This window comes from Rhineura floridana, chromosome 3 (assembly GCF_030035675.1).
Source record: "Rhineura floridana isolate rRhiFlo1 chromosome 3, rRhiFlo1.hap2, whole genome shotgun sequence".
In the NCBI taxonomy this organism is placed as follows: domain Eukaryota; kingdom Metazoa; phylum Chordata; class Lepidosauria; order Squamata; family Rhineuridae; genus Rhineura; species Rhineura floridana.
The window spans coordinates 94,059,999-94,073,086 of NC_084482.1; the positions used below are offsets into that span (position 1 = coordinate 94,059,999).

General features: G+C 42.2%; 1 protein-coding gene across 1 annotated transcript in view; it reads right to left on the minus strand.

Annotated features, from left to right (window-relative positions):
- The window catches only part of LOC133378773 (uncharacterized), a 196,288-nt gene that overhangs the window by 66,403 nt on the left and 116,797 nt on the right, over positions 1-13,088 (minus strand). Inside the window, exons 29-33 of the mRNA XM_061613399.1 lie at positions 7,651-7,769; positions 5,795-6,007; positions 5,025-5,168; positions 3,332-3,498; positions 3,047-3,162 (exon numbers count right to left, since the gene is read on the minus strand). Coding sequence (XP_061469383.1) covers positions 3,047-3,162; positions 3,332-3,498; positions 5,025-5,168; positions 5,795-6,007; positions 7,651-7,769 — 759 coding nt within the window. The remainder of the gene's footprint in view (positions 1-3,046; positions 3,163-3,331; positions 3,499-5,024; positions 5,169-5,794; positions 6,008-7,650; positions 7,770-13,088) is intronic.

Below are 13,088 nucleotides of genomic sequence, written 5' to 3' on the forward strand. Positions count from 1 at the left end.
GGAGCAGTGACCATAGTGCTATTAAATTAAACATACATGTAAATGGCCAATTGCCAAGAAAATCCAACACGGTCACATTTGACTTCAAAAGAGGAAACTTCACAAAAATGAGGGGATTGGTAAAAAGAAAGCTGAAAAACAAAGTCCAGAGGGTCACATCACTCAAAAATGCTTGGAAGTTGTTTAAAAACACTATATTAGAAGCTCAACTGGAGTGCATACCGCAGATCAGAAAAGGTACCGCCAGGGCCAAGAAGATGCCAGCATGGTTAACGAGCAAAGTCAAGGAAGCTCTTAGAGGCAAAAAGTCTTCCTTCAGAAAATGGAAGTCTTGTCCGAATGAAGAAAATAAAAAAGAACACAAACTCTGGCAAAAGAAATGCAAAAAGACAGTAAGGGATGCTAAAACAGAATTTGAGGAGCACATTGGTAAGAAAATAAAAACCAACAACAAAAAATTCTATAAATACATTCAAAGCAGGAGACCATCTAGGGAGGCGATTGGACCCTTGGATGATAAGGGAGTCAAAGGTGTACTAAAGAACGATAAGGAGATTGCAGAGAAGCTAAATGAATTATTTGCATCTGTCTTCACAGTGGAAGATATAGGGCAAATCCCTGAACCTGAACTAACATTTGCAGGAAGGGATTCTGAGGAACTGAGACAAATAGTGGTAACGAGAGAGGAAGTTCTAGGCTTAATGGACAATATAAAAACTGACAAATCACCAGGCCCGGATGGCATCCACCCGAGAGTTCTCAAAGAACTCAAATGTGAAATTGCTGATCTGCTAACTAAAATATGTAACTTGTCCCTCGGGTCCTCCTCCGTGCCTGAGGACTGGAAAGTGGCAAATGTAACGCCAATCTTCAAAAAGGGATCCAGAGGGGATCCCGGAAATTACAGGCCAGTTAGCTTAACTTCTGTCCCTGGAAAACTGGTAGAAAGTATTATTAAAGCTAGATTAACTAAGCACATAGAAGAACAAGCCTTGCTGAAGCAGAGCCAGCATGGCTTCTGCAAGGGAAAGTCCTGTCTCAGTAACCTATTAGAATTCTTTGAGAGTGTCAACAAGCATATAGATAGAGGTGATCCAGTGGACATAGTGTACTTAGACTTTCAAAAAGCGTTTGACAAGGTACCTCACCAAAGGCTTCTGAGGAAGCTTAGCAGTCATGGAATAAGAGGAGAGGTCCTCTTGTGGATAAGGAATTGGTTAAGAAGCAGAAAGCAGAGAGTAGGAATAAATGGACAGTTCTCCCAATGGAGGGCTGTAGAAAGTGGAGTCCCTCAAGGATCGGTATTGGGACCTGTACTTTTCAACTTGTTCATTAATGACCTAGAATTAGGAGTGAGCAGTGAAGTGGCCAAGTTTGCTGACGACACTAAATTGTTCAGGGTTGTTAAAACAAAAAGGGATTGCGAAGAGCTCCAAAAAGACCTCTCCAAACTGAGTGAATGGGCAGAAAAATGGCAAATGCAATTCAATATAAACAAGTGTAAAATTATGCATATTGGAGCAAAAAATCTTAATTTCACATATACGCTCATGGGGTCTGAACTGGCGGTGACCGACCAGGAGAGAGACCTCGGGGTTGTAGTGGACAGCACGATGAAAATGTCGACCCAGTGTGCGGCAGCTGTGAAAAAGGCAAATTCCATGCTAGCAATAATTAGGAAAGGTATTGAAAATAAAACAGCCGATATCATAATGCCGTTGTATAAATCTATGGTGCGGCCGCATTTGGAATACTGTGTACGGTTCTGGTCGCCTCATCTCAAAAAGGATATTATAGAGTTGGAAAAGGTTCAGAAGAGCGCAACCAGAATGATCAAGGGGATGGAGCGACTCCCTTACGAGGAAAGGTTGCAGCATTTGGGGCTTTTTAGTTTAGAGAAAAGGCGGGTCAGAGGAGACATGATAGAAGTGTATAAAATTATGCATGGCATTGAGAAAGTGGATAGAGAAAAGTTCTTCTCCCTCTCTCATAATACTAGAACTCGTGGACATTCAAAGAAGCTGAATGTTGGAAGATTCAGGACAGACAAAAGGAAGTACTTCTTTACTCAGCGCATAGTTAAACTATGGAATTTGCTCCCACAAGATGCAGTAATGGCCACCAGCTTGGATGGCTTTAAAAGAAGATTAGACAAATTCATGGAGGACAGGGCTATCAATGGCTACTAGCTGTGATGGCTGTGCTCTGCCACCCTAGTCAGAGGCAGCATGCTTCTGAAAACCAGTTGCCGGAAGCCTCAGGAGGGGAGAGTGTTCTTGCACTGGGGTCCTGCTTGCGGGCTTCCCCCAGGCACCTGGTTGGCCACTGTGAGAACAGGATGCTGGACTAGATGGGCCACTGGCCTGATCCAGCAGGCTCTTCTTATGTTATGTCCTTATATAGGATGAAATGAGGATGTGTGAGAAATGTCACCTATCTAAGCTTTCCACATATGCCTACTAATGTTTAAATGCCCTTAGCATGTGTGCAAATCCATTTCCATGCTAACTTATCACTGTTTATATCTCTATCCCAGTATGTATCTATACTGAAGTTGAAATTGTTTTTATATATGGAATTGTTTTTAATTGTTTTATTGTTAATGGTTTTTACTGTGATGGCACTTTGAGATATTTTATGGGAAGCAATTCATAAATGGAATCAAATAAATAAAGTTAGATACCATCAATCAACAATGTGGATGAATGCACTACTGGCATGCTAACATATGCAAATAGTCCAGAACACCTAGTAAATTTATTTAAACATTTAAGAAAAAAAACACATTCCACAGTTCCTCCAATATGAGCGACTGGTAGCTTCTAGCAGCGCTTTAGTGACACATGACAAAAATAACATTCAGCAATGTGAACCCACCAGGATTTTTCGCAGCTAGTCCTGGTCAAAATACCTCCAGCAGGGTAAATATAAATTTAAGAGGGAGCGGGGGACTCATTATAAGCCTTAACATTCATTCAGCTTTGTTGTAAAGTTCAGATTGTGGGCGCTTATTATTATTGGCACCTGTGGTTCACACTCAACTTACCATTCTGAATCTGCATATGAAATATTAGCCTTTGACCACTGCAAACGGGTACAAAATCGATCACCATGAAGACCAATCCAGTAGACTCCTCTGGGCAATATAGAAAGAAGCGCTGTCTAAAAAATTAAAAAGGTAGAAAACATATGTGAGAGTGTTATAGATATATATATTTTATAAAACCCTGCACATCAAAACCCCCAAAACAAAGTGCAATTATAGGCATTTCCCACTGAAGCTACTTCATGGTATAGTAAATACAGTTTATGTGAAAACACAGGATTATACCATCTCATCTCTACTGGATATCCAGAGAAGGTCTGTGTCCCTATATCGTCTGCACATATCTCTTGCATCTAACCAGATTTTTTCTGTTTCTTTGGGAAAGTAATAACAGTTGCCATGCCAATACACCCAGCCATCTTCAACAGGACATCTCCCACCCATCAAGGTCCCTGAAATGAAAATATATACAGACATGCTGAATTGTTTCTGGGTAAACCAGCCTAAAGGCCAACAATTTTATACCTAAGACTATGTTTTACTACATATTTAGACCAAATGCATGATACTTATAATAAAATCTCACAGCTAGAATAAAAGAGACCTGCTTCACGTAGCATATTATATTTACCTCCTGACCAAGCTGTATTTACCTGGCCCACCTCACAAGATCAATCCAGGTTCCCTACCTAACCAAATAATGACTTGTTTGTTAAGTACATGTCCACCTGCCATCGCCCACTTCTCAGGTACCACAGAACTTACACCCATCTTCCTTTTCTCTTCCATCAGTGTGCTAAAGTGGAACCTTGTTAGTGGTGGTGAAGGGCAGTCTGCTATAGATTGTCCCAGTTCTCCTACTCCAGAAGCAGCCAATTCAATAATCAGCCACTAAAACAGCAAAGGGGCGCTGGCAGAAGAGGAACAGGGTTTAACGTGCAACTTCTAATCCTGGAGTGAGCGCTAGGAAAACAGAAACAAAGGTGGGAACTATACACCCTGAAACCAACTGATATGAGGCACCTTCACTTATCACTAAATTGTCTGAAAAACAAACTTTTCATCACAATTCTAGACATTTCTTAACCTATTTTGGTAAATGTCAATATTTACCAAGAAACAATGAAAATTAGGAAAAAAATGATCTTTTATTCTCGACCTGTACTAGTGAATGTCAGAAATGACAAGTCATGAAGCTTGTTTGGGGCATTTTACCCAAGCACGCTACATTCTGTCCTTTATTGGTAAATTATGGCAATCAAGTAAGCCCATTTATACATTCACTCACTACAAACAATTCCAAATTATCATTATGACAATACATAGTATAATAAAGCAATAATTAGCACTCATTTTGACCTCATCAAGAAATAGCTCTTTCTTCCAGAGTACAAATATAAAGCATTTGCCCTGTCTAAGAAATATTTAAATGTAATCCCCAATCATAGTTTTCCCAATGATCATTGTTATTTGTTCGAGATACTTCAAGACCTTAAAGCAGTTCTTTTCCACGCTGTCTTTGAGAGAAGGATACTGGGCTCTTACTAAATGATTGGTTAGGTTAATTTTAAGTCTTATCATACAACCATAATCAAGAATCGTGTCCTGCATTCTTTTATTAGATCCTTGATATCTTGAATGAGGTCTTACTGCTATCTCTATTCTGTCTTGCTTTTTTGATAATTCAAGTAATGAACTAATCCATGACTTCACAGGGTCCATTCCAACCATGTTACTAAGTGAGTAACAAGGACTAGTCTTATTACTTTGCTTAGCTACATTCTACTTGAATTTTGAACTGGGTTCAGATTTCAACCTCATGCCTTCCAATGAAATAGGGTTTGGTTCTATAAGGTGAGAAAAGGATCACAACCAATGTTTGAGGTTCCTACACTACAGGCTTTTGTCATAATCTAGATCCTCATCTTCATAGGAATAGAAAATGTTAAGAAGAAACACAGGCAGGTTCACAGATCACCTTTTTCACAAGTGAAAGTAGGATCATTTTTGTTGCAGAACAAGCTGTCCCCACACAACCCTGTGTAGGGGTTGCACAACACATCGTCATCACATCTGTGGCATATTTGTTCACAATTCTCCCCAAATCTTCCAGCAGCACAATCTATGAAAAATGTAAAATGCTATGTTATAATAAAATACAAGTATGACTTCTGTAAATCCACATGCTAATAACCATTTAGAATGTTAGACATAGGCCACATCTATGGAAAAAATTATCTGCAGCTGCATAATAATTGAATTCTGAAGAGACAATTTTATTAAATACCCAATTTTAAGATTAGGGACATGAAGACTTCTCTAATCATCCAAGCATGCATCTGACAGAATTTAGTATCTATCAGAAAGTAGGAACTTGTGATACACTACAAATTGATGACACATTATAATATTTGATATGCTCACATTCATCCTTTGTTATCTTTGCCTCTTTGTTGCCCCTCCCAACTGCAAATACTGTATTTAGATGGTTCTTGACCTAAAGGAGCAGACTATCTTTTTTACTTTTCAAAGACTTCTCATTTTCAAACCTATACATGCATATCTATAATGTCTCCCAAGTATGCAGAAACCACTGCCTCATTTTTGGGTGGCACAATATTGCTTCCAAACTATGTAACACCCCAGTTTGCTATTGTTAAAATAATTTAGACAAACCATTTATCTTTGGGTTAAATACAAACTTTGACAAAGAGAGAAATGTCCACACGCTTGTATTGCAGTGCATACCTGATTTAATCCAGGTTTTCACTTTATTGTCCCTAGTGTTGTATATGTCCACACCAGTGTGTAACATGAAATTGTTCCCTGCTTCTACCACTCCAGTACATTTTTGTAAGATTAAACAGGCCTGTTTAGCTCTATTTAAAGTAGAATATGTAGGAGCTTCTCCATGTGGCAGGTAAAATGCTCTTCCAATGAGCTCACTAAAGAGATCAACATCTGTTTCAAAATACAACAAACAGTCAACTGAAATGAAATGTATAAAATATGATTGAGCCTTATTAGTGTGCAGATGATCTATGTGCAAGTGTAACCTATCTATTTTGGAGTGGATAGATGTATCCTGCAGGTGATACAATAGATGCTGAAACTATATCTTTTCACCAACTTATTTTTCCATCTGCATGGTTTAATAAATAAAAACATGCTTCTAAAAGATTCCACCCCTCATTGGTACAGGTTTGTGTTGTCAAAGACTTGAACTTTCAGAAGCAGTAAACATTTAAACACAATTGCTACTGACTATATCTCCAAAATCAAGATCTTGAATGGCCAAGCATTTCAACACAGGTCCACAGAGATACTGGATTTAGTGTTTAAGAATCACACTTAACTCTTACTGCTGTTTTTCAAGTGGCTATCTGTACATAAGAACATAAGAAGAGCCTACTGGATCAGGCCCATGGACCATTTAGTCCAGCATCCTCTTCTCACAGAGGCCAACCAGATGCCCATGGGAAGCCCACAAGCAGGAGCTGAGCACAAGAGCACTCTTCCCCCTGCAGTTGCCAGCAACTGGTATTCAGAAGCATACTGAACTATTCTTGAAAGCTTTAGAAAGTTCTGTACCTTTGGTCTCTGTATGCAGTCTCTGTATGCTAGAAATCACGAAGAACACATACACACATATACACACATGGGGCCCGCAGTGTGTAGTGCCCTTGTTCCAGTTCCATAGCCTCCTCCAGGATGCTCTTTTTCCCCATCCCATCTCATTTTCTAATTTGTTCCCCAACCTTTGAAAACATGAAATTGGGCCAAAATGCATCTGCTAGAGTTCTGGCAGGAACAAGAAAAATTGGAGCACATTATCTCAATTCTTTATCACCTACACTGGTTACCAATTCATTTTTGGATGCAATTCCAGGTTGTGTTCATAACTGCCTCCTTCCATATGAACCTGCCCAGGAATTCTGATCTACTATGGAGGCCTTCTTTCATGTTACCATGCCATTGGATATATGGTAGGTAGGGACATGAAAGAGGGTGTTCTCAGTTGTGGCACCCAAATTGTAGAAAAGCTTGCTTAGGAAGGTGTGATTGTTTTGGCAGACAGTAAAGTAATGAAGGCGATTTGATTCCAGTAAGTGTTTCTTAATTTAGTCTCTGCAATGAAATTTAACTGCAGTTTTTAATTGTTTAACTGTAGATGTTTATTTGTAGTTTTTGTGAGCCACCATGAGTACGTTTTGGGGTAGAAAGGTGGGACAGAAATCACAAATAAAATAAATCATTCTATGTGTACTTACTTGTGTGTAAGTGTCACTAAAATCAGGAAGATTTACATACAATTCAGCTGCATGGGGAGAGAAAATCAATACTTTTAAAGACAGCTAAAGGAGATGTGATAGAGCTGTTGTAGCCCATTAAATACATACTCATTTATTGTCCAATATCATATCTTATCAAACAGATTTCACATATTTTTGAAGCATTATCTTCTGTTTGATCAGGTGATAGTGAGAGTAGGCAAACCACAAGAAACAGCATATCAGTTTCATCTCTTTGGGGAACAGACCATCAGTTTCCAGAGACAAACTGTTCATCTGCTTCTGAGAGGCAAAGACAACTTCTTAATTTACCTTTTCTTTTGCAAATCCACTTTTTATGAAGGGAACAATCTGTCACAGAAAGGTATCTTTTGAAAGCAACTCCACAATCAGAAACAGATTGTGTATATCTTCTGTTTCGCCTAACCACCCTGCCAACAGTTAAAAGGAAGGGAAAAAAATGTACAGGATCTTATAAACATTAAAAAATATTCTTAAGACTTACAATATTTCAACAATAGTACATGAAGTTTTCAAAATTACACAGTAATTTTAGCCAATGATATTTGTATTGCAATTTAAAAATAGTAACCTGAAAACCCATTTAGAGATGGATTCAGTCTGACAAGTACTAGTACATCTTGTTTCAATGCCCCCCCCCCCCGTAAAAAAAAACCCAAAGAAGGAATGCTTGGAAAAGGAAAGAACTCTGCAGCAGAAGCTAGAGTCTAAAGGAGGACAATTAGCAGGGCAAGAGAAGCCAGTGAGAAAAGACGATATAAAGGAGAGCCCTGTTCCTTAGTATAAAGCTCTGTGCAGAATGCAGATCAGATTGGACCGTGTTCAGGAGCGTCTAAAGAGCACGGTCAACTTAACCCACAGGAGACTGGCACTGCTGATAACAGATGTCCTAATGGCGACCAAGGGCTGTAAATATCTGCTGTTTCTTAACCCTGTCTTTAATAAATGTTTGTTAGATCTTGTCAAGGTGATGTCTTTAATTGCCTTGCCGGTATGAAATGTGAACCCTGGCCCAGGCTTAGCTAACCTGAGGTGCAACAAAAGCCAAACTTAGCACAAAGATCAAGGCCATGTGATCTCTACCTGTCTTGAGTGGAAGAAGGAGACAACCCACTGTATGGATGCCTCCTTCACAACAGAAAAAGCCAAACTACCCTAAAATTGCCATACATTATTTGCTGATTTGGACAATTCTTTCTTGACTTAATAAAGATTCACTAATAGGCAAAAAAACCTTGTGGTTTAACTACGTACCTGTAGCCCACAGATATTTCTATCAAACTTTAAAAAGCAGGGAAATTGGGCAGCTATAGTGAATGTACCAGGGGAGCAGGAGACCTGACCTCCTCTCTGTGATATTGGACTGCCCTACAAATTTGTCAAAATGCAAACACAATTTGGGTTGGTCTTTCAAAGTCCAATCCACTTCCTGTGTAGCTTGGAAGAATTTGGTAACATGTGCCTCTGAGCATATGGTGAGTGGTGGCAACACCTGCCATCTCCAAAGATGGAGAATGACATTTTTGTATGTTTGTGTTCTTACTTTGCTTCTTTCCTGTGTTACTAATGTTTCTATAGAGAATCTAACCTAGAAAATAATATTTCTCTCATTATTCATCGTAGAAATCTGTGTCAAATTTATTTTTATTAATTTCAAAGCCTTTTTATTGGTCAATGTCCTATGATGGTGAAGACAGCCTTTTATGTTTCAAACTGGAAGTTATGTTCTATTTCTATTTTGAGTGCATTAACAGTTGGATCTGAAACTGCAGTTTGATGTAAAATCAGACTGATTATGTTGCTACTTAAGCAATGACTCTAGCTGTTGGAAAAAACAAACTTGGCCTGCCCAAGATGCATGTATTCAGCCTGCTATGCTTAAACTACCCTACTTAAGGAAAGGTGGGCACAGTCAATTAAAAACATAGAGCACACCTAGAATTTTGCTAGAATATATTTCAACTCCCACTGTTTTATCTTGAGCAAACTGAGACTCCCCATATCCATTGGAGACTATCCTGCAGAACAGTCAGTGCCATCATTCCATAACTGTTTTTGGAGGATTTTGTGTGTGTGTGTAAACTATGCAAAGTGTTGCTATACTTTACATATTCACAGAAACAGAAACAAAACAAAATGATTTACTATAGGAAACTTCACTAAAATGGCAAAGTAAATCACACATATTTAAAGTGACTATCTGAACTATATCAACTGTCTTAATATTGTTGCTTCCTCCCAGCTAAAACAAGATCAGCACACCAGAGCACATGTCTTGTTTCTGTTATTTGGGATGATAGCAGGTGTTGCTACCTCTCAGCATATGTTCAGAAGCAGGGCTGGTTCTAAAGGGCGGCCAGGTTGGGCACTGGCCCGAGAGCCCCAGAGCTACAGGAGCCCCTGAGGGGCCCCTGAGGGGCCCTCCGCTCCCCTTCCGCGATCCACGCCCCCCCACGCCCCCCCACACACCTGTCAGCTGGATTTTTAGCATTGCCCTTAATGAAGATGGCAGCCACAGCTTCCCTAAGGTACTGAAGCCACTGCCGCCATCTTAGTTGATGGCAGAGATGTGCGCGCATAGCACGCACATGTGCCATCAACAAAGATGGCGGCGGAGGCTTCATTCCCCTTAGGGAAACCACGGCTGCCATCTTCATTAAGGGCAATGGTAAAGACTAGACAGGTAGGGGGGCCGTGGTGGGGCACAGGGGGGCCCATGCGCACACACACACACACCGACCAGGGGGCCAGGGCAAGCTGATGCCCAAGGGCCCCGGCATGCCTGGAGCCGGCCCTGCTCAGAGGCATATGTTACAAATTCATCCAAGCTACAGAGGAAGTGGATTGGACTGTGAAAGACCAACCCAAATTGTGTTTGCATTTTGACAAATTCGTAGTGCAGTACAATATCTCAGAGAGGAGGTCAGGTCTCCTGTTCCCCTGGTGCATTCACTATAGCTGCCCCATTTCCTTGCTCTTTCAAGTTTGATAGAAATATCTGTTGGCTATAGGTACATTCTTAAACCACAAGGTTTTTTACCTATTAGTGAATTTCTCTGCTTTTTATTATGGGAGGTAAGAAATGAGATCCTGTGCATGTTTGCTGAGAATGGATTGATCATTTGCATGCTTAGTAAGTTCAATGCGATTTACTCCCCTGCAATGCTTAGGATAGGTAAAACTGACCATGGGGGGTGGGGAGGGGAGGAGGAGGAAGGGCAAGTATAGGGAAGGAGAAGGGAGAGGAGGAGGAAGGGCAGAGGGGAGGAGGGGAATGGGAGAAGGCAGGATGGGGAGTAGAGGAGGAGGGCAGGTTTGATCATTTGCATGTTTAGTGAGTTCAGTGGGATTTACTCCTGTGCAATCATGCTTAGGATAGTAAAACTGACCATGGGGGAGGAGGAGAAGAGGGAGGGAGAGTTGGAGTGGGCAGGAGAGGAGGAAGAGGGGAGGAGAGGAAGAAGAGAGGAGGAAAGAAGAGGAGAGGAGAGGGAAAAGACAGGTCTTATAATTTGCATGCTTACTGAGATCAATGGGATTTACTGCTGTGCAATCATGGTTAGGATAGGTAAAACTGATCATGGGAGAGCAGGGGGAGGGAAGAGGAGAGGGAAGGAGGAAGGGAGGGCATAGGAGGGGGAGGGCCGGTTTGATCATTTGCATGCTTATTGAATTCAGTGGGATTTACTCCTGTGCAATCATGCTTAGGGTAAGTAAAACTGATCATGGGGGAGGAGTGGGACAGGAGGGGGGGGAGTGGGGAGAAGGAGAGGATTGGAAGGGGAGGGGTGATAGAGGGCAAAGGGGATGGGAAGGGAAGAGGGGAGAGGAGGAGAGGGCAGGTTTGATCATCTGCATGCTTTTTGAGTTCAGTGGGGTTTACTTCTGTGCAATAACGCTTAAGATTGATGAAACTGACCGGGGGTGAGGGGAGGAGATTGGGTGGGTGGGCACCGAGCAGAGAGAAAGCCCCTTTCCTTTCTAAAAGAAAAACTTTGTGAACAATATCATTGTTTTTCAGCATTTTCCCCACCTTTTTATTCTACAGCAGGCACCCAAATTTAAACCGAAGCTGTCCCTGGCCACATACACTCCAGACCTTTATTTCACTTTAGATAGTAATGGCTTCCCCCAAAGAATCCTGGGAAGTGTAGTTAGTGAAGGGTGCTAAGAGATGTTAGGAGACACTCTGTTCCCTTCACAGAACTTAGATCAGAGCAGCTGCTTGTTAAACCATTCTGGCCATTAGAGCTCTGTCAGAGGACTAGGAGTCTCCTAACAACTCTCAGCACCCTTCACAAACTACACTTCCCAGGATTCTTTGGAGAAAGCCATGACTATCTAAAGTGAAATAAATGTGTTGTGTGGGTGTGGCCCCGATTAGCCAAGCCAGAAAATTGTGAGTCTGGCTTTTAGAGCACTGACAGTTGGTTCTTACTGAGCATGCCCAACATTATCATTGACTCCAATGCTAATTTTCTTAAATTACTTAAAAATCAGCCAGGCATTTTTTTAACTTTTAAACTGCAGAATATGAAGGTCAGAGTATGGGGCAAGTTCATTAATAGGGTTACAGGTACTCTGTGAACGTGGCTGATGTATAATTAATTTCAAGAAATTTTGAGAACTCTGACAGAAAAAAGTCCAAAAGGGCTCTGGGTTTTTTTTCTCTCGTTTTAGACTTTGAACTCTCTATTCTCTCTGACTGTTTTGTGTATTGCCATGAAAGTGTAAAGTGTTGTTAAGTAAGCATTCCTGAGTTCAGAACTTTAAGTTTTGTAAGAGTTTGTTTTGAAATGAGCTTATGGGAAGTGGCAGTATGGCATGGGGGTATTTTCAATTTAACATTGTGGAATGTGAAAAATCCATGCTAGTGACTGTACACTAGGGCCCCACTTATACAGCAGTTAGGAACCAGACCTCCACCATAAAGAGAAAACCGCCGAAAAGCAGAACATCAATCAGCTGTAGTGCGGGGAGCTCCAGTTGACAGCGATTGGCCCCTGAAGCTCCCCACACAACAGCTGATCGATGTTCCACTTTTCCATGCATTGGTCTCCCCCCCGCTTACTCACCCTTGTTATAGTGGGGAGTAGTGATCCCCTTCCGCAGCAGGATCCCTGCTGCAGATCGCAGGAAGGGAGCTGCCCACCCACCCACGCCTGCTCGCTCACCCTGCGCGTCCTCCCTGGCTTATCTCCCCCTTGCCTGCTGGCTCACTTGCTTGCCCTCTGCCGGTTCCCTCGCTCATCCCCCCTGCCTGCTCACTCACTCGCTCCTGCCGCATCCCTCGCTTGTCTCCCCCTTGACCACTGGCTGGCTGGCTGGCTCGCCCTCCACCAGCTCCCTCACTTGTCCCTCCTTGTCCGCTCGCCCTCACCCCTGCCTGTTCACGCTGCTTGCTCGCCCTCCGCCACCTCCCTGTCTTGTCCCCCCCTTGCCCGCTGGCTCGCTCGCTTGCCCTCCACCAGCTCCCTTGCTCATCCCCACCTTGCCTGCTGGCTGGCTGGCTCGCCCTTCACTGGCTTCCTCACTTGTCCCCCCTTGCCTGCTCACCCTCTCCCCTACCTGTTCACTTGTGTGCTCTCTGCCACCTCCCTCGCTCATCCCCCCTTGCCCGGTCCCCCTCCCCCTGCCTGTTCACGCACTCGCTCGCTCTCCGCCGCCTCCCTCGCTTGTCCCCCCTTGCCTGCTCGCTCTCCCCCTTGCCTGTTCGCACACTCGCTCGC